This window comes from Rutilus rutilus, assembly GCF_951802725.1.
Source record: "Rutilus rutilus genome assembly, chromosome: 16".
NCBI classification, from domain to species: domain Eukaryota; kingdom Metazoa; phylum Chordata; class Actinopteri; order Cypriniformes; family Leuciscidae; genus Rutilus; species Rutilus rutilus.
In genome coordinates, this window is record NC_140224.1 from 7,809,799 (window position 1) to 7,834,083 (window position 24,285).

The window sequence follows — 24,285 nt, forward strand, 5'->3', positions numbered from 1 at the left end:
AAAACGCAAAAAGCGAGAGCAGAAACCCAGCGGCACGTAAAAGCTTTTGTTGAGGAGCAGACGATGTGTGCGCTCCTGTTGCTATGGCAATACTACATACGTGACGTGTGTGAAAAAAAGCTTGTTGCTGGGGCAATACAAGCGTGTGTGCGCTGTTTGTGTCTTTTATATGGGTCCGTGTCATTTCAAGCGATGTGTTGCTGAGGTAATTTATTTAGCACAGTTACAGTGAGTAATTCTATACGTTGTGGATTAAATCAGTCAGGGAGTACTGCAGCCTTGTGTATAAATAACGCATGCTGAAACGGTAGTTGTCTGAATGTGCGAAAGTGTGTAAGCGTATGGGGGAGGGTGGCTGAGCCGCCTGTATGTGAGTGTGATATATGTTTCTTCATTAAAAGAGAGTACGCTAGTGTGATGCATGGTATCCATGAATACAATTTCACACAATTGTTATAGCATTACGGGATGGTGGGATATTGTGCGTGTGCACTGTGACTCATATATGCACGCTTTCATATGCAGGGTGCAAAAACAATCCCACCACTCAACACAGAGGGCGTAACACTAAAGGGTATTCACAGTGACAGCAGTTTGCAGCCATAAAGCGAATGGAAGTCATTTGTTTTCGATGAGAGTTGGTGATTTGATGTGAAATAAGGAACTGACCATCAAGCATAGAACATAGCCAGCAGCAAGTCTTGCAAATCTAAAAAAAATATATGTATTTAATGTTTATAGTTTTATAGGATTAGACTGAATCCTTGATTTCAAACTGTTAGTTTAAGTTTTTTAACAACTTCTTTGTGAAAATACTATAATTGTATTACAGAAACAAAACGTTTCTATCTAAAGTATAAATCATTTTATTTTACAGATTTTTTTATCAAGTTCAAATCATTTTTTTTTCAAATAGGATTTAATTTCAAATAATTTATTTCAGATTATCTGAGTAAATATTATGTAATATAAAAATAGAAATTGTGCATGTTATCTTTAAATTATATTGGTCATCGGCTAAGATATCTGCATCAGCCATCAAAAAAATCCATATTAGTCAACAACTAAATATTTAAACTTGTAATGTTTTATTATTATTATATTTTAAATCAATTTCTGCAGAATTTGCCCCAAAATCAGCCCTGAAAAATCCCCTAGAATTCATCAAGGCCCTAAAACGGCAGTTCAGACAGTACTGATATGGTTGAATACAGCTACTAGAGACCAACAGCACAGCGACTTTCCGACCTCCAGCGATTTAATGGCTGTCAGTGTGAATGTACCTTAACTGCCATGACAGTAAACAAGAGTGTTTCATTGTTACATAGAGTTCTCAAGTCCTCTATGCGGCCACACTGAGGTCAGAGTTCAAATTGCTCCTCTCCCATCCCACTCAAGGATAAACGAATGCAAATGCATGCCCAGACCCAATCCCCATTCAGTAATGTAGCCCACAGAGAATAATGAGTGTAAGTCACAAGCGTGTAGTCGTCTCTTCCAGTAATGCACACCATAACAGCACTCCTGTTTTCTCTTTCTCTCTCTCGCCGGCTGGCCTCACACACAGAGCCTCAATTGTTGCAATTATGCCAAACAGATTCCTGGGCTCCAGCCTCTCCTCTATCCATCCCTGGATCAGGCTGCACTGTGGAAAAACAAATCCATGAAGGAGAAAAGAGGCCAGGACAGGATGTGAGCAAGCCAGCTCATCACACTCCAGCAAGCAAACAACAGTTCCCAAGCACTTCGGAGGTCAGACTTTGAGTTTTTAAAAGGAGGCGTGTTTTTGATTCTCGAACAAGATGGTGTGTTGGAATGTGTGAGAGTCCCGTGAGAGTCACAGCAGCAGATCTGGGACTGAGGAATACTCCTTTTTGAGGACATTTCTCAGCTGTAAGAGGAACTGTAGAGAAGAAGAAATACCTGCTTCCTCCTGACACGCTTGTGATGTGCAAATTGTTAAATGTGAGAGTGTGCTATCGGTGACTGTAGCACCATAATCTCACTTTCACCTGAGAGTGAAACACTCTGTAGTGAGTTGTCTCATGGTCAAATGTTTAAATAAGCTCTAAAGTAGCAACCTAACTAAATCTCATAAGTGACTGATACTCAGAGCCTTGTGGAAATGCTGAAAAGTACTTCCTTTTGCATTAAGAATCGAACATGACAAATGAAAACACCAGTCTTAAAGGTGCGGTCACATTAGCAATGCAGTTTTGTGTGTAAAAAAAACAGGTTCAGTGTCCATTGTTAATTATGCAGAGATGAATGAAGCACTGCTCACTCAGAAGTCACTTTACACCAAGCAGCTTTTGGTTGATAAACAAGGCAAATTCAGTTGTCCAACCTCAACTTGAGTGAAATCTGCATGGGGACATTTTTTGCCCTTACGCAAAACTCCAAATTGCACGGGTTCCTAAAGGAATGGTTGGAATTTGCCTGTGAGATTTCACCAAGCAAGGGTAAATGGACCGCACCTTTACATTAGCAATGTCGCATAGCTAAAGGCATAAGACCTGTTCACACCAAGAACGATAACTATAACTATAAAGATAACTATATTAGCATCCATACCAGCAGACAACAGTTTATTCTAAACGCGCGCTGCCATTCTGTCTCTGCCGCTTTAAATGCTCAAGCTCTTTAAAGTGGGATGGATTCTGATTGGCTGTCAATGTTTTTATTATTCACCAGCTGGAAAAATCATTCTGAAAGTGGTTCCTACAATATTGGGCATCAATATTGGGCCTATATATAAATAGGTGTGGGGTGAAAATGTATTCTTCACATATGAAATGTGATTCTACCTTCTACAGATTCAAATCGTTTCACAAATTCAATTATTATTATTTTTTTTATGTTTGTTAATAACGTGATGTTTTTGGAAAAAAGAAGGCCCCTGACAGTTTAGAGAGCGCACAGGCTTCCAACGGGGGAAGCATTATGAATGAAGCAGTTCCTATATCTTAACGACTAGAAAATAGCTTTAAATAATGTATAGTTACCGGCACATGACAAGATTTTCATGCAATCTTGTTGAGACCTTGTTGCCTCGCGTTCAATGTGCACATGCAAGCGGTTGCCGTGGTAACCAACAATACCTGCTTGTAAAAGCAAATGAACATGCGGCGGCGGTGTCTCAGTCTCCAGGTGTTATATTTATACTTTTTTTTATTAAATAACTCCCGACCAATCGGCACTAACAGTAGCTGCTGTTCAGTTTGTATGCTGCTGCTCTCCTTCTAATCTCTATAAACTCATTGTAATAAATGTCACATTTAGCTGTGCTTTTAATATATCAGGGCTCAACACTAAGGTTTTTTTCTACTGGTTCAGATTTTTACTTGCCCTGCCAAAATGCATTTTGTTTTTGACACATGTAACCTTGTAAACAATGCTTAAAGATTACTAGCGCAGCCAGAGGATGACAGAAAAAAAACTAATGCTGTGTTAATTGCGTAAAATATTTTTAACAAGTCAAAATTGACCAGTTCATTTTGAGAGCCCTAGAAATAATATAATTTGCTGTGACCAACAGTTACTAGACACATGACAAAAAGAGTTGAGACACTGCAGGTACTGCAGTTTGCTTTGGGAAATACTAACTGGAAGCTTGCGTAGTGCTGAGATTTTAGTGGAATCTAGTGGAGCGCAGGTAGTCGGCATGCAGTGAGGTGCCTTAAAAGATAGCATATTTTTTCTGCTTACTAAAACAACCTTTTAAATCACAAGCACAGATATGATACCTACAAATGTCGTCAAGCTTTGGAACACAGATTATATCTTCATTTCCCATCATATTATTGATATATTTGCAACATTTACTGTAAACGCATTTATTTTCTTTTTTCTACTTCCTGCAGAGATTAACCACAAGCATCCCCATAGATTAGTCAAAATCACCTACGGAAATGTGAACACTGAAAGCACACGCCGTAAACTACACCACTGCAGTAGTCACAAAACAAGGACCCGTTTCATTATTCCCCTCAAAAATATCACAACAATTTCCCCCACACACAAAACGCTTAGGTTTGGGATCAGGGCGATGATATGAGAGCGACGATAATTTGCTGGCAGATGGCCTTTCATTATCCGTCATGCAGGATGGAGGTGAGCCCGCAACACTGGGGATAAAACATGTCGTGAATATGAATCCAGCAGTGGAGAGCATCTCCTCCCATCTGTCATGTGTGTTTGTTTTCCGAGCCCGTCTCTCTGCCACTGTGTGTTTTATCTAAGCTAGAATAATTAAGCTGTTTATGAGAGTGGCTGAGCACAGAACAATAGAAGAGGCTGTTTGTTGTCCTTATTAGCGCTCTGAGCATGAAGCGCCCATGGAGGCAAACTATAGCTGACCAGCTTGTGTACCCATCCACCCAGCAGCATCCATTAGTGGAAGCTGGAGGGAACGTATTCTGATGGCGGGTGAATACTAGCAAAAGATTTCGATGAAAACAAGTGAAGGACAAACAACCAGAAGGTAGTTTTAACCAAAATAAACCAGAATATTCCTCTTGGAAGACAAGATTGATAAACTGACAAGGCTATTACAGATCCCTACGTGGGCAGGGATGTGAGAGGGGTCAACATTTATCTCAGTGTAAACACAGACTAAAGTAACACGTAATAGAGAATGCAAAGCAAATGAGACCAACGGTGCATCCGAAGTCACGTGCTGTTTGAGTAGGTACTGCATTTGAATTTTAACTTACTTTGTGACCGTTTCGGCTACTTACATACTACTCTTTTGGCGTACTGTTTTCGCATGCTATATAGTATCTAGGGAAGTATTCGATTTCGGACGCAGCGCAAGACTCTCACCTGATAGGGCTGAAAGGCTCCTTCATCCGTCAGGAAGTCCAGGTGTCTGTCAGAGAAGAACTCGATGGCTGTGATGGACCCAAACACGGTCTTCCCCACCAGAGGCTTGAACGTCTGTAATGACATAAAAAACACTCAGGTTAGTCAATGCTCTGGGCTTCAGAAGCTAAAAAAAGAAAGAGTGTCATGCTTGACAGCTCAAACAGAACAAAAATAAGTTTGATGCATGCCTTTTCACATTCAACCAACCTAAACAGCACATAATCACACTGTTTAATGCTGGGTGAATGGACTTTTATACCCAAAGTTACACAACATTTCACATCATTTTGAATGGGGATCATCAGCCATCATAGTACACCTTAGTTTACTCTGGAGTCACTGCTGTGAATTTGCTGGAATGAGAAAGGGAACTGTTTACCAACATGCAACCAATCATACACTAACCTCAGTGCACACCTCAATAAATATTCACATGCTTTGTAGAGTCAGAGAAACTTTCATGTGCTTTGTTTTAGTTTCAGCATCCGAGGAAACCGCTAAAAATAAGGAACCGTGAAAGAAAACACACCTACGGGTTTCTATTTTTTGATTCAAACAATGGTATTACAACAACAAAAGTACAGTGTGCGTTCTTGAAACCTGAGTACCTAGAATTAATTGCTAACCCGAGTAAAGCATAAACAGTATGATACAATAAAACGACTGATTATGTAAACCTAAGGTTAAAAATAAACCATTTCAAGTGAGAAATACCCATTTGTTTTCCTTCTGGCTGTTCTTCCTGCCAATGAACCAATAAACAAGGTGCTCTTTTTAAACCAAATCTTTTTTAAGACCTGCACAAATAAAATGTTAACATTTAACAATAAGGTCCCTTTTGTTAACGGTCATTGCATTAGCTAACATGAACTAACAATGAGCGATATAATTTTTAAAGCATTTATTAATCTTTGTTAATGTTATTTAGTAAAAATATAATTGTTCACTGTTTCATGTTACTTCACAGTGCATTAACTAATGTTAAATACAAACTTTGATTTTAAACATGTATAAGTAAATGTTGAAATTAACATTGACAAAAATGAATAAATGCAGTAGACATTGTTAGTTTGTGTTAACTAATGTAGGTAACTAAATGTTAACAAATGAAACCTCATTGTAAAGTTTTACCAATAAAATAATGTCCAAACCACATCCATAATACCGTATGGATACGGAATCCAAACCGAACAACTCCATACAAACTCAAAATAAATCATTTTTCTCCGATTCTAGCTGGGCTCACATTCAACTGCAAAACAGGCGAACTGCAAGCTTAAAATACTCATGGCATGTTTTATTCCATATATACAGTATTCATAATTGGAATATGTACTAAATAATATATCAAAACATACAAATTAGAGGTCAGTCATTATTAGATTTTTCTGATATGATAATAATGACTTTAAATAAAAGGCAATAAACAGACAACACTAGAGCCAATATTCTGAATGTGTTAAATAGATGTGTTAGTCTTTCCTCACTGGGTGAAAGAAGCCACAAGAGTTTTCATTTTGAACAAGCCCAAACTATATTGGGACTTTTATTTTGAAATGTTTTTGCTTTACTACTTGTAGCTGATCGTTCAAAAAGACAAGGGAGATAAAATATACATTCTTAAAACCATCTGCAACATATTACAATATAAACACCATTAAGTAAACATTCCCATAATTCATCAACAGTAGTTCATTAGCAATCGCTCGGCATGATTTTTGCAGTATTCTTTGGTTGCGAACTGCTCTGAAACCAAGAGCCTGTAGAACGTGCAACGGCACTGCATTTTTACTTTAAAGAGACAAGAGTGTACCACCCACATTTATTAAATTAAATCATTGTCTTTTGAAGTTTAATAATCACATTTGCCTGTATCGCAATTCCTATTTTTCTGGCCCCATATTCAATATCTATTCAAATTATAATAACACATTTTAAAGACCCACAGGAAACCTGAATAAAATAACAAAAGGATGCAATACCGCTAAAGGAACAGATGCATTTGTGTGAACTAAACTTCGCATGCTTGGGCTCTGAGAGAATGTTCACACGGCGCAGTAAACATCTGCAGCTTCACCTTAGATCAGAGGTCTTTCCTGAGACTCTAATTGAATCAGAAGGCTAAATTGGCACTAGTATGACTACACAAGAGCTGGAGTGAGTGGACAGTAATTGGATTCATTACAAGCCCGGCCTCACAGTAGACTGCAGTTGAGCGTGTGTGTGTGTGTGCGTGTGCGTGCGTGCGTGTGTGTGTGAAAATGGCATGCCATCTGGTCGAAGTCTTCATACTACACACAGACATGACAGTCATGAGACTAGCTGCACATGATCAGCATCACAAGCTATTCTTCATGTCTGCTGGGAAGGGAACACATCCACAACTGTGCTGTGCAACTCTAAACACTAAGTACCAGGAGCTTATGGATTTAGATGTCATTTTAGTTTCTCGTTTACGACATTCCTATAATTCCTACAAGCGTAACTGGAGGTCATTAACAAGTTAAGATTGTATTCATGTAAGAAAAAAAACATTTAGACTGCATTCTCACCAATTTGTTTCCAGTGTAGCTGCTTTTTTTTTATTTTAGAGTTTAAAGGAGCCATCTTTAAATAAATAATGTAACCCCTGAATAATAAAAAAAAAACTGCACACACTGCATCTTATACAAGTGTGTGCATGTGATCTTAATCCAAGCTGAACTTTTGGCTTCGCAACCGACCATTTCTATTTCTATCAACAGAGGTCAGATAGACATGCCCATGTCTGGCCGCCTCCAAAACAACACGCAGAAGTGAAACTCAACCACACTGACCAACAGGAAGAGTTTTTAGACCAGTAAACACTAAGCGTCTGACCACCTATCGCTGTGATCGTGCAGTCTAGCTGAATAATTGTGATTGTTTCAGATTTGAGCTCAGACAGTCTGTATTGGCTTGCATGTCTCTCACTGAACCTGATCCTGCAGCAGCAGCGAGGGAAAGACTAGCTGTAGATTTACACTACCAAAATAAACCTTTCATCAGCCTCACAAGCAGTCAAGTGAACTGCTACTGAATTTGACTTCTATATGGAGAACTGACCTACTATTAAGACCCAAAAAGAATTGCTGCACATAGTTAATGGTTAATACTACTTTTAAGGGATCCAAAAATACATTATATAGTAACTATAATGGGAAACTGTGCAAGGGATTGTATCTTTTAGCTGAAGGATGGCACAATGAATTTGCTCAATAAAATGAAAAATATTTTTGCATTGAAGTAACCATTTTATAAGTAGTCAATGCTAAGGCTGTGTCGATACCATCACAAACTTATATAATTGTAATTCTTTTTCCTTAACATGTGAGATTTTTGCATATTTTTCATTTATTTGTGTGCAGAATCATGTAATTTCCTAGTTTCATTAAAACTCGAAAACCTTTGGCAACCCACGTATGAGATGCAAACCTCCTAAGAGATATAAACCAAGCCTACAGTTGAATCATGATACAGTATATGCTTGAAACAAGCTACGTTTACATGTAACCTAATAATCTGTTCATAATCAGACTGATGGATAAATAAAACTGATAGCCTTCATGTGAACATCTCAATCAATCTGACTGAAACTGATCCAAATGATATTTCGATCCAATTGAATTATCCTTGAATCTGACAACTCTCAATCAGATAAATGTTTCTTTAAGTCTTACGAACTGGTCAGCGGAGGTTACAGAATAGTAGCTACCCATAAAAAAGATGTCATCAGAACTAAATTATGTTTGCGGTAGTTCTGTTGACACTTGCCCTGAAAGTGTGTTCCGGATAGATGTGATACAAACGAATATGCAAATCGGACTGCAACGTTTAGGGTACGTAAGCAAAATGTTCAGAATCTGAAACTGGATTGAACTCGTTCAGATTGAAGAAAATGTGTGCATGCAAAACATACCTAGTCTGTGTTATATTGAGTAGTAGTTGCCAATACCTAGCTTTACTCATAGTTGAGTATCCGAAGCTTATTCTGAATTTTATTGACTAGAAATGAAGCGTGAATTTATCAGACTTGTAGTAGAGCTTCACTGCTGTTGTCTACCTCCTCTTCGGCGTATAGGGAGTTGAATCAAGGCTACAGGAACACGAGCCGTTTCTAGGACAGATAAATATAGCAACAGCAGATCTACATCTCTTAAAGGAAAACCAGGCTTTGTTGTTCTAATAAAAACACACAACGTAGACCTCAGGAAAATGCACACTTGATACAGCTGTGAGAAGAAATGTAAAAACATCCAACAAATACAGAGTCCTCTGAGCAGGTCTGCAGGTGCAGCCTAAGTTTTACTCAGTGCTTTCTGAAAACAAGTATGTGATTTAAAATTTGGACGGCCTCTGGAATCAATCAGTCTATTGCTGAAAGCCAAATGAAACATTCAACATTACCACAACTGCTGCAATTTGCACTTTACAGCCAGAGGATTTCATCAGAAACCAGATATCACCCCTGCGACACCTCCACACACAAACACAGACAAACGCAGAAACACAAAAGCACTTCCTTGAGCGATTGCAACTGGGTCACATCTGCCACTTGTCATTAGGGAGTTACCTCTCATCACAATCAAAGCTGGCAAACAGACAGCGCAATAATTGCCGCGCATCTCCAGAATACAGAATACACCTGAGTGGATCCATGATACACACACACACACACACAGCCGCACACATGGAAACACACACAATGCATGTCTCCCCTTCCCTCTGCAAGAACAAAAAGAGGCCAATGAAAGGAGGGGCTCTTTCAGAGAAAGCACAGCCTGGCCGTGGCAGACAAAGCATCTCCGAAATACGGTCCTCGTCTGGCCGCTGCACGGCGGGCCGTAATTCGGCTATGAATATTTGATAAGGCTGAGTGCACAGGAATGTGCATGGAGCTGTGAGGGGGGTTCATGCATAGAATAGTGTGCGGGAGGCTGGGACGCTCCAGGACGATCTGATGAAGGTCATGAAGGAACGCAGACTGCGCTTATACATGCACGTGTGGGATCTCACAGCGAAGTAGTCATTAACAGTGACGGACTCTGTCTTTCTCTGAACACATAAATGCATCTCTCTGTTGTCTCTTTTTCTCTGACGCAAGCCCTCAAATCATGTGCAAATCGCCAAAATGGTGGGCTGCAAATTTCACACAATCTGCAAAAACAGTTGCCGCAGACAGCAGTTACAGTGTAAAACAGTTTTTTTTTAAGCAAGATTATTAGAGTACGTTTTGCAAGAAAATACCAATTCAGTTTTTCGACATCAAAATTTCATGCTTAACTCAATGTGGTACTTGCCGTTACTTTGTAATTATTTGTGAAATTCACTAACCATTTGTGAAGGAAAATTGTTTCAAAGTAAATCCTAGATAAATTTTTAGTGTATTCTGCAGACTGCTTAAATCACCACACGCACTCTTCATGTAATGTTACGACCACAAATAGCACCATGAATGAGTAACAACTGTTACTAAGTTCAAAATGCACTCACTATGTAGTTAGAAGACCTCACTATGTAGTTTAGTATGTTTACTTTACTAAGTTGCAATATGTCTATTTTGAATTTGTAATTAAAAACCAATTTTGCGTAAAAAAAAGAATGGTAACACTATTTTAAGGTAACAGTTACACGTTACATGTCCTTATAGTATTAACAGTAAATTATGTAGTGCTGTCAGTAACTATTATTTTGACGATTAATCAAGTTATCAGATTTTTTGTGTTAATAAAAATAGACCAAAGTGAACAATAGCCTTTAAAATGACTTAAAATACATCAATTATAACAATGAGGCAATAATAATGGGTTCAAATAATGTATCAAAAGCAAGAACCCCGCCTCCCCTTCGATTCCTCGAATTTAATCAAAGGAATTCTGATGGCCCTACAATTATGCATAATTACAAGCAACTAACCCTAACTCTACAGTAAGTACATGTACAGGTAGCTCATTATTATTTATGTAATTATAATGTAACAAAGTCTCCTTAAAATGAAGTGTAACCAAACGCACTGCCATTTATCAATGTGGTTCTGCACGAACGTGTAATTGTAGCCCACTGTTTTGGCCAAATATCTGACGATCTGCAAAAGCAGTTGCAGCAGACAGCAGTTATGCCGCAGACTGCTTAAATCACCACACACACCCTTCTCATAACGTTAAGACCACAAATGGCATCACGTTCCCAATTTGCATATGAGCAGGCTTGAGCCTGCATGAAATGCCTACCATGGCTTGAAGGTAACATTTGGGCAGCTCAGAGAAATGACATCATACTGATAGTGGTTTAGAAGAAACAAGCCCTTTAGTGAGGTTAATAGTCAGGCATGTCCTGAGGTGTCAGTAACCCCTCATCGGCTGAGAAAAGTAGATTGCTCCCATTATCAATGACTAAGCTGCCTACACAGCAAGTGTGAGCACTGACACTGATCTAGATTTGTTGCATCATATAGCTCGCCGGCAGAGTTTTTGAACTCCAGCAGACGACAGATCTGTTGTGGAGAGAGATGCCATATCCAATGTATCCAGTGTTTGCAGGGGGCTAGTTTCCCCCCAGGATGTCTCAATCACAACCGTTACTAATTCGGTTCTCATGTCTCTGAGAGACTATGTTCAAAATACACTACAAGTATGCAGCTTACTATGCAGTATCTAATGTATACTGCCGACTAAATGTGTCGCATGACCTCACTATGTAGCATGTTTAATTTACTAAATACATCCCAAGTGACAATGTATTTAAAGAAACCAATTTTGTGTAAAATTGGGACTGCCATCTATCGATGTATGTCAACATGACCAATACTTCAGTCAGTTCTATTTAGTAATTTCCATACCTGTCCAACAAAACGCAGGATTTTCTCTGTCAAAATATCTTATGTATGCACTTCAATGTTTACGCTTCTTTTTTTCTTTCTTTGTTCTTTGTCTTTCTGTGGCTGCATCTTTGGCCTTACAGAGGCTGATTCCACCAGTTTCATAAATGTCTTTCATTGTCTAATTTTCACTCAACAACAACACTACGCTACTGGCGTATCTACAGAGGTGAGGATTCTCTCGTGAAACTATTGAATGCACTTGAACTCTAAATTTCAATAAGAACGTTAGTTAAGATTGTGGTTGGTATCCCTTCTGCTTAATTTGTCGCAGTGGAAATAGACGGTCCATGCAGTTTTTTACTGCGCATTTTGGCATTCCACATGTATTTGTAGACTGCTAGTAGCAGTTTAGCAGTATGACATTGCGAACGCACCCAGAGACAGAGAGCGAGCCATACTATTCCAAGTAATATTGCAGTACACAAGATTTACAACCTCACCGCAGAACTTCATCCCCTTAAAACAGTGAAACTGAGCAGAAGGTTGGGACACCCGGCCAAGTCAGCTCTAAAGACCGACTTCAGTTCAATGGTCACTTCCTGCCTAATGTGTTTCTAAGGAGAAGCACAAAGCTGGCAGTATGTGTGTGTTCTGCTCAAGAGAAAGCTGCACATTCCCTCTGACATCCTAAGAAAAGACAGACTCGTGAGAAACCACCACACACTGCAGAGAAAAACACATCCCAACAGGAGGAACGGTACTTTCCCACTTTTGCCTGACAAATCCAACCTCACACAGACACACAAACACACATTGAAACCCAACCAACATTCCCTCATGACATCCAATAATAGCGCAAACAGACTTTTATCATTTCAACCAATCTGAACAACAGACCTGATCAAAACAAAGAAAAGACAGGAATTAAAGAAATAGTTTATTCAAAAAAAAGAAAACTGTGCCATCATTTACTCACCCTCATATTGTTACAAACCCACATGACTTTTGGTTTGAAAATGACTGGTCTGAAACAAAACTCTCTTTCATCACTGTTTTCCAAGTCTTCTGAAACCATTACCTTTATGTAGGAACAGACTGATATTTAAGTTGTATGTCCCACTTTCATGGTGCACTTTGACCTACTTGTGGTCTTCCTCCACTTTCCTTGCATGGAAAAGAGCACTCAGGGTATTCCTCAAAACACTACCTTTTGTGTTCCACAGAAGAGATAAAGTCATACAGAGGTTTGGAACAAAATGATGTTGAGTAAACAATGACCATTTTCATTTTTGGGTGAACTATCCTTCTAAAATGACTGTTCTGGAACAAGACTGTCTCTAGTCCTCTCTCTCTCTCTCTCTCTCTCTCTCTCTCTCTCTCGGATGCGAGAGCCATAATTAGAAACAGCCGCACTATGCACAGTGCTGCATTGAAGGAGCTGTTTGCTAAATGGGTCATAGTGCAACCCTGCCCTTCCTCCCTCAAACACACACATACATACACCGTTTCAGGCAGTACACTTCTCAGTGGATCAAGCAGATTAAATGCCCCTCTAGACTTTGCCCCAGAGAGAGAGAACAGGAAGATATGATCAGCTTTGCAGGAATGAACGAACAGGCCTGTCAAAACACAAGACACCTCCGCCTCCTATCACCCTAACTGACACTAGACGACCCCTGTCCAACAACCAGCCAAAAACAGGCACACCATCCATCCCCAGTCTTAAATAAGCGGGGGCTTTCCACACAGCTGCAGTTCTATCCGACACCCACGTCTGTCTGGGCCGCTCACGTGTCTTTCGCACTACTGCTTTAATAAGCATACAACCAGGAAAAATCCCCTGCAACTTTAATTCTCAGTTCTGCCAGTAAACTCTGACTTGGGTCTGTCCTTGACTGATTTTTGTGCTCAAGAGAAAAGGCTTGTAGCTTTTGCAAGGCTCCGAAAGGCGCTTGTGCTTTCAACCAGTTAAGTTAGCGCCCTGTAGCTGTAGACACAATAACACAATTGACTGCACACAAGCAGATGGTTGATAAACATCCTGTTAGACGAACACATGAATGATCCAACACGCCCTGATGTAACCGGCTCAACATGAAACATTTACCTCAATGTCTTCAGGCTATACAGTCTCAAAGTCGTAAAAAGGCTTATCTACGGAAAACAAGAGATTGTTTACCTCTTCGCTGGTCTTGAGGATGAGCCCAAGCCAAAAGTGGAGCCCGGTCAGTGGACATGCGCCGCTCAAGTTAAAGGAACTCGAGTGGGACTCGGATGAGTGAGAGAAAAAGAGGAAGAAAAACAAAACAAACAAGCACAAGTTTCTCTCAAAGGCGTCTCGTGGTCTTTAAAAGAAGAGGCGTGCTTTGAAGAGAGACCTTCCCTGCTCAGACGCTAACCACATGTCAGACATTTTATGTGGCTGACAGGAAACACAGAATGAGAGAAAAGCCTCCGCTGCCGCAGAGCTCAAAGAAACAGGGCGAGGAGGACCAAAAAGTGAAACGGACCGTTCGTTCGCTCACACGCTCCCTCGTCCGCTCGTCTCTCTGTATCTGAGCATCAGACTGTTAGCGAGTCTGTCGTCAGCGGTGCCAGAGAACAAGTCCGATCCGTTCAGTGAGCGATGATTCTCGGCCTGCCTGAGTCTGGAACTGGGTCAGGCAGCCTGCTTCCTCCAGAGCCCGGTTACACAAGCAGTTAACACACACAAACACACTCCGCCACTGCAGCGATCAGGAAGCTCTTGAGAGCCACGTACTGAAAGAACAAGCACGCACAGGCTGCTATTGTATTTTCCCCCTCGTCATGGATTTTGGTTTGCTGTTGCGCAGACGAGTTTTTCAGTGGCTGTTTGTGTGGTGAGAAAATCAGTGTGGCACTGTAGAGAGTGAAATGAAAGAATCTGAGAGAGAAAGAGAGAGAGTGAGAGAGGAACAGAGAGGGTGGGGGTGGCATGGAGGCGAGTGTAAACCATGAAAAGGGCGTTGCTATGTACAATGTAACTAATCTGTCTGCCATCACAGGTGGCAGAGCCGCCCCACAGAATGACTCACCCCGATGAGCAGGCCACTGGTGCGCGCACACAAACACACACACATACTAAGAAGACTTAAAGAGATAGTTTACCCAAAAATGAAAATTCTGTCATGTCGCTCCAAACCGTATGACTTTCTGTGGAACACAGAAGTAGATCGTTGGCTGAAAGTCCTGGCTTCTTTTTGCCAATTGAAGTGAATGTGATCAGATGCTCTTTAGCTCCAAAAATGACAATAAAAACCTTTATACCTCATATTACCCATGAGCAATGTTTCAAGTCTTCTGAAGTCACCCAGTGCTGTGGTTTTATGTGAGGAAAAGTGTTGACAAGCCATGCAACAACCCATAGAATCACTGACATCAAATCTTGCACAAAGCACCTTAACATACCATAAGCCCACCACAGAGGAACACAACCAACCGCCACAACCACAATGTTCTCGTTTTTACCTTTTTTGGTATTGAATGTAAAATTCAATGTTGTTAAGTTAATGAAAGTTAATGTTAAGTTAAAGTTAATGAATGTTAAGTTAATAATGATTTTTTCCCTCCAGTTGGCTCTTTTTTACTTGAGACTGTGTACTATCGTGATTTGTAAAGAGGCTATGTAGATTTGCACTAAACAAGCCTAAACAAACAGTGAGTATGAGAGAGATCAACTGAGAGTGTGCGATTATCTGCGTCTTAAAGTCATATAAAAAAAATTATAATAATAAGTTTGCCATGTCCGAAGAGGAAGGCGATCTTTGACATTTAAGGGTATTTGACATGAATGGCGTCAACGCTGGTCAATACATTGAATCAATATTACATTGTAGCATATTACAGTTTGTTTTTATTATATAATATTTGATTTATGATTTTTCACTTTTATTCATAGTAACCAAAAAAAAAATAATAATACAAAACAACCCATTGGATATCAAATGGACTGCTTGATGTCTCAACACACAATTTTAATGACAATTTGGGAGCTGTCTTCAATGTCATCTGTCCATTCAGCCAGGACATTCAGCATAGCTTCTCTTTTTGTGTTCCACGAAAAGTCATAGCGGTGACAAGAGGGTAGGCACGTAAGTGGGTTGTGAACTATTCCTTTAAAGAGCTCATAAAGCTTTAGTAAGCAAGGCCATGGACACGCTTCCTCCTCGTGGGTCCAGGCGACTTTCTCAGCAGCTCGGTATTCAAATGGCCATGCTGGGCTGAAATACAAGCCCGCTGAAACCCATTAGTCACCGGACGCACTTTCAGAGAGGACACAATAATACACATAAATTAAAATGAAGGGACAGGCATTTGGCTCGCAGGTAGGATGTCCTTGGCTCAGACGTGGTGTGTAATACAGTATAGGATTAAAGGGAAGTGTGTGTGCCCACTAGAGCGCATGAGTGAGGGTGGTTTTCCTTACACTCCAGTGGCTGTGCCCACCTCAAGGGCAGGACACCATGTTCAGTCTCCCGAATCGAAGACAGGAACTGTGAGCAAATAACAGCTCTGTTTGTCCTACAGATACAGGCACACTGATAATGCTTAAGACCCAAATAATGAAGACATGACCTTTTAAAGACAACAATGTCCATTTTTTTGGAGACTACAATCTCAGGCAACAATTTCTGACAGGCAATAATCAAGTCCAATTGCTTAAACAAGCCACACAATTTGAATACTTCAATACTTAGCACCACCAACAATTTCAGACATCCACCATTCACCAGTAGATCATTCAGAATTGCAATTAAAAGGATAGTTTAAAATTAAATTAAATAAAAAAATCTATCATGTTATTTCAAACATGTATGACGTTCTTACCTCTGTGGAAAATATATTTTGAAGAATGGTGGTAACCAAACAGTTTTGATGAACACTAACTTCCATTTGTATGGAAAAACAAACAAACAGACATTTCAAAATATCTTTATCATCAAAATATCTATTCTTTTGTGTTCCATAGACAAAAGAAAGTCAGACAGGTTTGAAATGACATCAGAGTGAAGAAATTATGACAATTATGCCAATTTAAGCCATTATAAATGGCTTTATAAGAGGCACAAGCACAGACATGTGAATAAGGCGCACACACACACACACACACACATCAGGAATGAGGAGCCAGGGAAGATAACAGCATGACATTTGAAGCCGCCCGTGCTGAAAAGCAGGATGTGGCAGGAAATGAGTATGGGTGCGTGAGTGTTCCCTCTCTCTCAGACAGCTTGATAAAAGCCTGCTGAAGTCCAGAGCGTATATGCCGCAGTGTGTTCTTGGCACCCGAGCTGTCATGCTCAAAAGACCCAAAGCGCTCCACCATGATCAAAGAACATTTTCACGTGCAGAAACCCAATCCCACGTCTCGCGCTCATTCCGTCTCTCAGTATACTGCCAGCGCGCAGTCAAACACAGCACCGCTTTAAAAAATTACAGACATGCTGCTGTGATTTCCCACAAGTCTTTTATTAGTAAATGCATTACATTCTCTCAGACTGCAAGTTCTTACCCAGAATGTGTGGATTGATGTTGATATTGGGAATCTGTGTAATTCGCTGGATTAAGGGTGACCTATACATCCTCTTTTTCATCATCGCCTGGCCGGGATTTCTAAATAGCCTAAAATGTATGGGTTTTGGCTTTGTGTTCCTATTGACGCGCTCTCTTCAGTCCTCATTCATTCTATGTACGTGTAATGGCATTGCTTTGACCGTTCTCTGTAGATCCTGCCTTCACAATTATGTTATGTACAATGTCTGCATGCTACTGGTGAAACTACTTTTTAATCATTCCCTTCAACAAACCGGATACTCATCACATTCACACTGGGAGCATGACCTGTGTGGAGTCACGTCCCAGAATTAGTCCCATTCACTGAAACGCCTCGCTGACACAGTCTGAGTAAAACCGGCGTTTTAAAATGTAAAATAATGGAAGAATTACACAAGAATTCCCGGTCAGGATCACGTTAGCCAAAGGAAAAAGCCCTAAGCTAAATTAACTACATTAAATACTTTATAATAAGACTAGGTTTCAGTCAATCACATGTTTGATTGCTCTGTATATTCCCCAGTGCTGCATGATTTACAAAATTTCCTGTATTTTGACCAAATGAATGCAGACGTTTTGAGCATTAGAGACTTATTTCAAAAACATAAAAAAAAATATTACTGACCCCAAACTTTTAAACACACAAACAAGAATTGCAGAGAGAACAAAAGAAACATCAAGTAGGCTTTATGGGTTGATGATAATTTTTCCCTATTTTCTCTAATGCAAAACGGAAGCTCTAGACACTGTGACATTTCATTTAATGGAGCGTTCCTCTTCTGTTCTGCCTGTTTTGCATAATAACTTTAACCATTCAAATTGCTCCGCTCCGATAGGGTCAGGTAGCAGCTCGGCAGCTGTGATCGCATTCATGCAATTAACATTCCACCAAATGCTCCGGCATAAACCTCAGCAAACGCTGCCTTATCTCCTGCTTTAAGGTCATGAAGATGAAATACGGTGCCAATTATGTGTCAACCCAGAAAAGCACTGTGCACCAAGATGGAAGAACTGCACCGGTGCAGATTGTAATCAGCAAGCTCGTATGATTCCTGATCAATAAGAGAGTGTTATCTTCAGCGCAGTGAGAGCAGCTTGTGTGGATCAGGTTTGGAGATGGACGGGTGAATGCTCTAAGAATATCCCTTTTAGTGCAGGGACTCCAAGCCTGTTGATATGTCTGCCAGCTGCCCAAGAGACAACGTGGCAAACCTGTATACAGATGTCCTGACATAAGCATTTCATAGGCTGAAGTGTTGAGTGATATTGAGCTTCACTCTCTTGATTACTGTTTTATGGAAGGGCCCCTCTTCTTTGCTACATTTTGATTGGATTTTGGTGGACTAGCACAAACAAATGTCCGACACCATCAGATAAGGATGCTATGACAACTGACAGACACCTCAAGCGCTGGAAGGACAGGACTTCTCATTGGTCCACAGGCAGTTTCTGCCCTGCACCCATCTTGAAACTAATCCCTGAGGTTTAAGCCAACTGCCATAAAAATTCCTCAGGACCCTATGGATGCAAGAACAGTGGCTGAAACAAAGAGAGGCCAACATGATCCATCCAAATCCATTCATAACCATGTTTGGGAACCTTAAAACTGATGTAACCTACAATACATCCATTTCATACTTATTCACTTCTCTCAATGACAGATATTTGTAGCTGTTTGTTTGGACTCCATATGTTCAGAACATTGCCAAAGGTATTCTGGTGGTGCTTTGGAAAGTGAGAAATGCACTGGTAAAACCTTAAAGACACTGTAAAGACCTCTAACTGTGAACAAAATAAATAGTCTTTATTTGCGTGTCTCTCAGACAGCGCGCGCACATATCGAATGAGCACTGTTTCACTGCTTACTGCGCGTGAGCGGTACCAAGTCACTCGTTCTCAAATCGCAAGGCTTAAAAATGCATTGTTTCTTGAGACCACGTAATAACTACACACTTGTGATGACATGACTGCGGCACTTCTGGTGTCATCAATTTGCGATCGGTTGGTGAGATATTTATGACTCCCGATCGAGTCATACAATGTGATCAGTCGGAGCATCCCTATATTGATTACTCTCGTATATCTTTTTGTTAATAAGATGTATTATAATATTACACTTGCGTCTTCCTTGTGCTGATAATACAGAAGAGGCTCTACAAGTTAACGGTATCTCACAAATCCTTCAGATTAATCAGATGACAAACTACCTCCAATTTACATACTTTTATCTATTCAACAAACATCTTTGATTGTTATTTTACTGCTAAGACGAAATTCCTTAGCTGGTGCCCCGAGGAAAAGGGGGTAAGAGTTCTGACACATTCAAACTCGCCTTTGGAATGACCAAAACTCATAATATTAATTTAGTGCCACCTGTGAAACTCCATGACAGGTGCCTCGTGTGAGAGAAAGTATAAATCAATCAATACAATATTGATTTAACGTCTCTGCTCCTTATTTTTAGAAATTCAGATTTCAGAAAATATGGTAGTATAAATATAATCTACTACAGCATTGGTTTCTTTAGTGGTTTATATGTTTATTAGTGATATCTCAAACACTTGTTCTGGTAATAAAGTTGGCCATAGGTCATGCTCAGTGTTTGAATCCCCAGGAATCCCCCATCAGCGATCTGCCATAATACCACAGACTCCATCTGCCACTGCCTATGATTAACACGGCAGATATTATGAGAATGTCAGGCTGCTTGCACAAACAGGACCATTAGCTGTGTTTACATGGACCCTAATAATCTGTCTTTGATCAGACTAGTAGCACAGTCGGAATAAAAAAGTTACAAGTAACCACATCAATCAGAATGAATTGGCCAAATCCGATTGAAATTTCAGTTGGATTGTAAGGGGTGGTTTAAATCTTTTCCATTTCTATGAATACCCTTGATCGGATTGAAAACTGAAACTGGACATTTGCATATGCAATGACAAAGAAATAGCATAATGACGTATGATGCACGGAATGAGCTGTTGTTGTTGAATATAGTCTAATAAAATTGTGTCATTCCAAAATTCTCATTTCTCTCAGTCTCAAGCAGCTTGTGAGTCGCAAGTACCAAAATGAGTGGCTTACTGCGCTTAAACGGCCAAATATACACACACAATTATGTCAAAATGTCCATCTTGGCGAGTGTTCAGTTAAACACAGTTAGTTTTGGAACCTAATTAGTTGAGAAAGATAACGCAAGTTGTGTAATACTATATTGGATCCGTGCATAAACTCTTAAAGTGACAGCAGTCTAATATTCCTGCTGCTGTATGTCATGTTAATAAAAGAACAAAAGACAAAGAGAAAATCACTCTCTGCTCGTGAGTGAATAACTTTTGTAACTAATTGTAATCATTAATCTGTATTTAATTTTCACAATGAAGACTATCCAGTGATATTTTACTTTATATACTATATAGTATATTATATATTTGATTACTTTAATTCCTGTAGCATTTCTTACCTGAATATAGTGTATACCCACCTGAAAAACAGTGTTTATTTCATATCTCTCTTTATTTTATTGCATTTATGTGTTGTTGTTTGAAATTAGTTTATTCTTTTTATTCTTTTTACTTGGAATGAAAATAAAATTTAGCATTGAAGAAAAGTAGATTTTTGTTTGTATATGCTGTCAATTATAGTTCTTTGAAAGAACATCGTAATATGCAAAAAAAAAAAAAACGTAAATCAGAATCGGTCAAGAAAATTACAATCGTTGCATATCTACCTTTATCCTTTAACCCCTTAACCCACCCTAAAACCTTCCAACACCAAACCTGTGCTAACCTTACCTCAATAGCAGCACAACTGTTTTGCAAAACAACGTGAACATCTACATATATTTACCCCAGGGAGTTATTTTCCTTCATAAAGGCCCTATTGTAGCCTTAATGCATCATCTTAAAGCTATTGATTGTACTTAATTTGCTTTCTCAAGTATAAAGCATACATGCAAACTGTCTGCCTGACTTCATGTTGAGTGCAAAAAAGAGAGACTCAAGCAGGAGAACTGATCTGTGAGTGGTAGCGGTGGAAGCTTTGGTTGGTTTGTGAGATTCATCTGACATTTATCTGATTGTCAATAGGCCTTTGTTTTCCTCCTCTCACTTTCTCGCTCTCTCACCACCAGCACTGCAAATCAACAAATCACACAAACGTCTCCACAGGCAAATGACCATGTCAGTGAAGACCGTGTCAATGCTATGAAGTAGCAAGTTCTAGCAAGTAAGTCGCTCAGCAAGATGCTCTTCAAACTTTTGCTCCACCACCAACTGTAGTTCACTTGAAAGACATGAACAAACTATATTTCAGGCTTGTTCTAATGACACACAAACAAATCTATTTCTCTTTGTTGATTGTGATAATGTCAATATCAAATAATCCACTTGTAGCCAAAAGAATCCAAATATGAGCAAAAGCATGGTCTATTAAACACATAACATGACTTAGGAGGCACTGAGAACATATTCACATGCATAGCATAATTGGCATAGCAGTGAATTCAGCAGTAATTTTTCAGTCTTTTTAAGGAGCTTGTCAACGGTGAGGCAGGCAGTCACTGAATACACAGTAGAGACACATAAAATCCCTCTCATATGGTTGCTGAGAAGACATAGGCACAAATAACAGCCAATGAGCCATCTCAGTCTGTCACTGTGCACTGCTTCTAAAATAAGGCACAAAGACACTATTTACACTCTCACGGCTGCTGTGACACTCCACTGACTTATTACACAATTCACACGCTCCATATCTGCTGAATGGCCTTGGAGATTTACTCCTCATTAAAAAGTTTTACACAAAGAAATGGCACAGTTGAAAAATGTGTTTAAAATGATATTCACTTTCAACACAAGACATTTCTGTGGTTGTATTTGATATGGAGTGGCTTCACAATGAAATCACATGACCAATAGAGGTCCCTTTTAACATGTGTAACAGATTAAGGTCGACCGCAAATAGTGCATTATTAAATGAAAATGTTTTCTTTTGCATGATGCTGCATCTAAGCTGAGGTGTCAGTATAAATTACATCTGTAGCTATATCCAGACAACACTAATACCATTTTTTTAGCCTTTATGATTAATTTCTCTCCTGAAATTCTTAAAGGGGAAGTACCATGGAAAATAGGACTGCTCTGTTGAAATAAAAGTCAGATTTTTACCAAAAAAAAAATAAAAATAAAAATGGATGGACACTAATGTGCAACATTAATAAAGAGGTTTAAAGGGACATTTCAACCAAAATAATGAAACATCCGTAATCATTTACTCACACTGAAAGTGAATTGTCACAAATGTTTTGGTTAATAACATTCTTTAAAATATCAGGAGCTTAGTTTTAGTCCTTAGTGTCCATAAATGTTTTATCCACAACATGGATAAGCTTCAACAGGTAAACGTGTGTAGATGCACTTCACCATGACCAAACATTATGCTAGATATGCAAAATTAGTTTGGCTTAAATATCAAGAGGCTTTCATTTACTATGACTGGTTTACCAGCTAAGGACACAACACCCTGAATAGTATTCAGTTAATTTAGCTTGATTATTTTTTCTTTTCGCTTTTCAATTAAATGAAAACTTTAATTTCATGTTCAGTATTCCGGAAAAAAACTAATTTCGGTGCATCGGATGCAACATGATTTTCATTTTAGGGTGAACTATCCAGTTAAGGTAAAATATGTTTTTCATGTAATTGTTGGCAATTTTGTGTGTCAACTGATGCATAGAACAATGTCCCTGCCCTTCTGTTTCATCACAACTTTAAGAAAAGCCCATATCAGTCAAACACCTGTCTTAAAGTTACAGTATCAGAAAAGTATAAACAGATTTCAGGAATTACAAAGAGTGTTACAAAAAGTGTAGAATATGCCCCCATAACACACACATTAAAGGAGCTGGATGATGGAGCAGAGTATTCACAGAACAACTCTCTAAAGGTAGCAGCAGCAGCTCAGAAGAAGACACCGAGACAAAGGGACAACTGTCTGTCAACAGGCCCACTTGTTGCTCTCAGGGACTGGACAGATAAAAGGGAGATTGTGGTCGCCTTGACTCATGATATCAATTTGTGTGTGTTCTTTCAAGCTGTGCTTGTAAAAATAGCGGCGCCTTTGTGAGAGCCGGTGAAGCTTTATGGATGGCTCCGATGTGAACGGGGGTGTCCGGAACTTCTAGGATTTGAACCGAGATATACAAGTAGTAAACTAAACATTCTGTGAGTCACCCATCTCTACTTCCACACTTGTGTTTGTGGTGATTTTTAAATTCACTTCACCTCCTCCGCTGCTTTTAGCTATTATATGTAAAGTTAGATTTGTAAAGAAAAACTGGTTAGAAGGTTTAAATCCATAAAACACTGCTCAGATCTTCTACAGTGTGAATGTCTTGGGTGGAGAGCTTGATCTCCTGAGAGCCTCCGGCAACGGACAATCTCTCCACAAACCATGATGGATAATTATATCATCATCTATTGTCAAAGAGCCCTTGAGGACTGCCTACGAAATACTCAAACAATTAACGGCTCATTTTATCGATAGCCGGATTTTTAAAGCAATTAAGCTTAGAAAATTCCTTTGTGAATTAATCAAAATCCCACTCGTAACACTGAATTTGAGGGAGGAGAAGTATTCCGGCACCAGAGAGAGAGAGAGAGAGAGAGAGAGAGAGAGAGAGAGAGAGAGAGAGAGAGAGAGAGAGAGAGAGAGAGAGAGAGAGAGAGAGAGAGAGAGAGAGAGAGAGAGCTGTGGCTTTAAAATCAAAGCCAGCTGGAATATGCAAATGACAGTTTTATGATCAGTAGTACTGTGGTGCTGATAGGGTTTCGCTGAGTGTACAATCACAGTCGAGCAAACTTCCTGAGGGAACGCTGTCCTCACCACCAAACAATGGACAGTTTTTCTCGTTATTACATGAATATTTCAAAAAGCCCATTTCTATTCTTGGCAAGCTTTTTACTCATTCTGACACTATATGGAGGGTACACTGTCATCTATAC

The 24,285-nt window shown here is 39.5% G+C and overlaps 1 protein-coding gene across 8 annotated transcripts in view; it reads right to left on the reverse strand.

Moving 5' to 3' along the window:
* The window catches only part of jmjd1cb (jumonji domain containing 1Cb), a 137,978-nt gene that overhangs the window by 33,304 nt on the left and 80,389 nt on the right, over positions 1–24,285 (reverse strand). For 5 of the 8 annotated variants that reach the window (XM_084434496.1, XM_084434497.1, XM_084434495.1 and 2 more), the window contains one exon: positions 4,825–4,938. In XM_084434496.1, the coding sequence (XP_084290622.1) occupies positions 4,825–4,938 (114 nt within the window). Of the gene's footprint in view, positions 1–4,824; positions 4,939–13,883; positions 14,612–24,285 lie in introns of those variants that run through there. The other 3 variants (XM_084434499.1, XM_084434498.1, XM_084434501.1) reach the window with 3 other exon arrangements.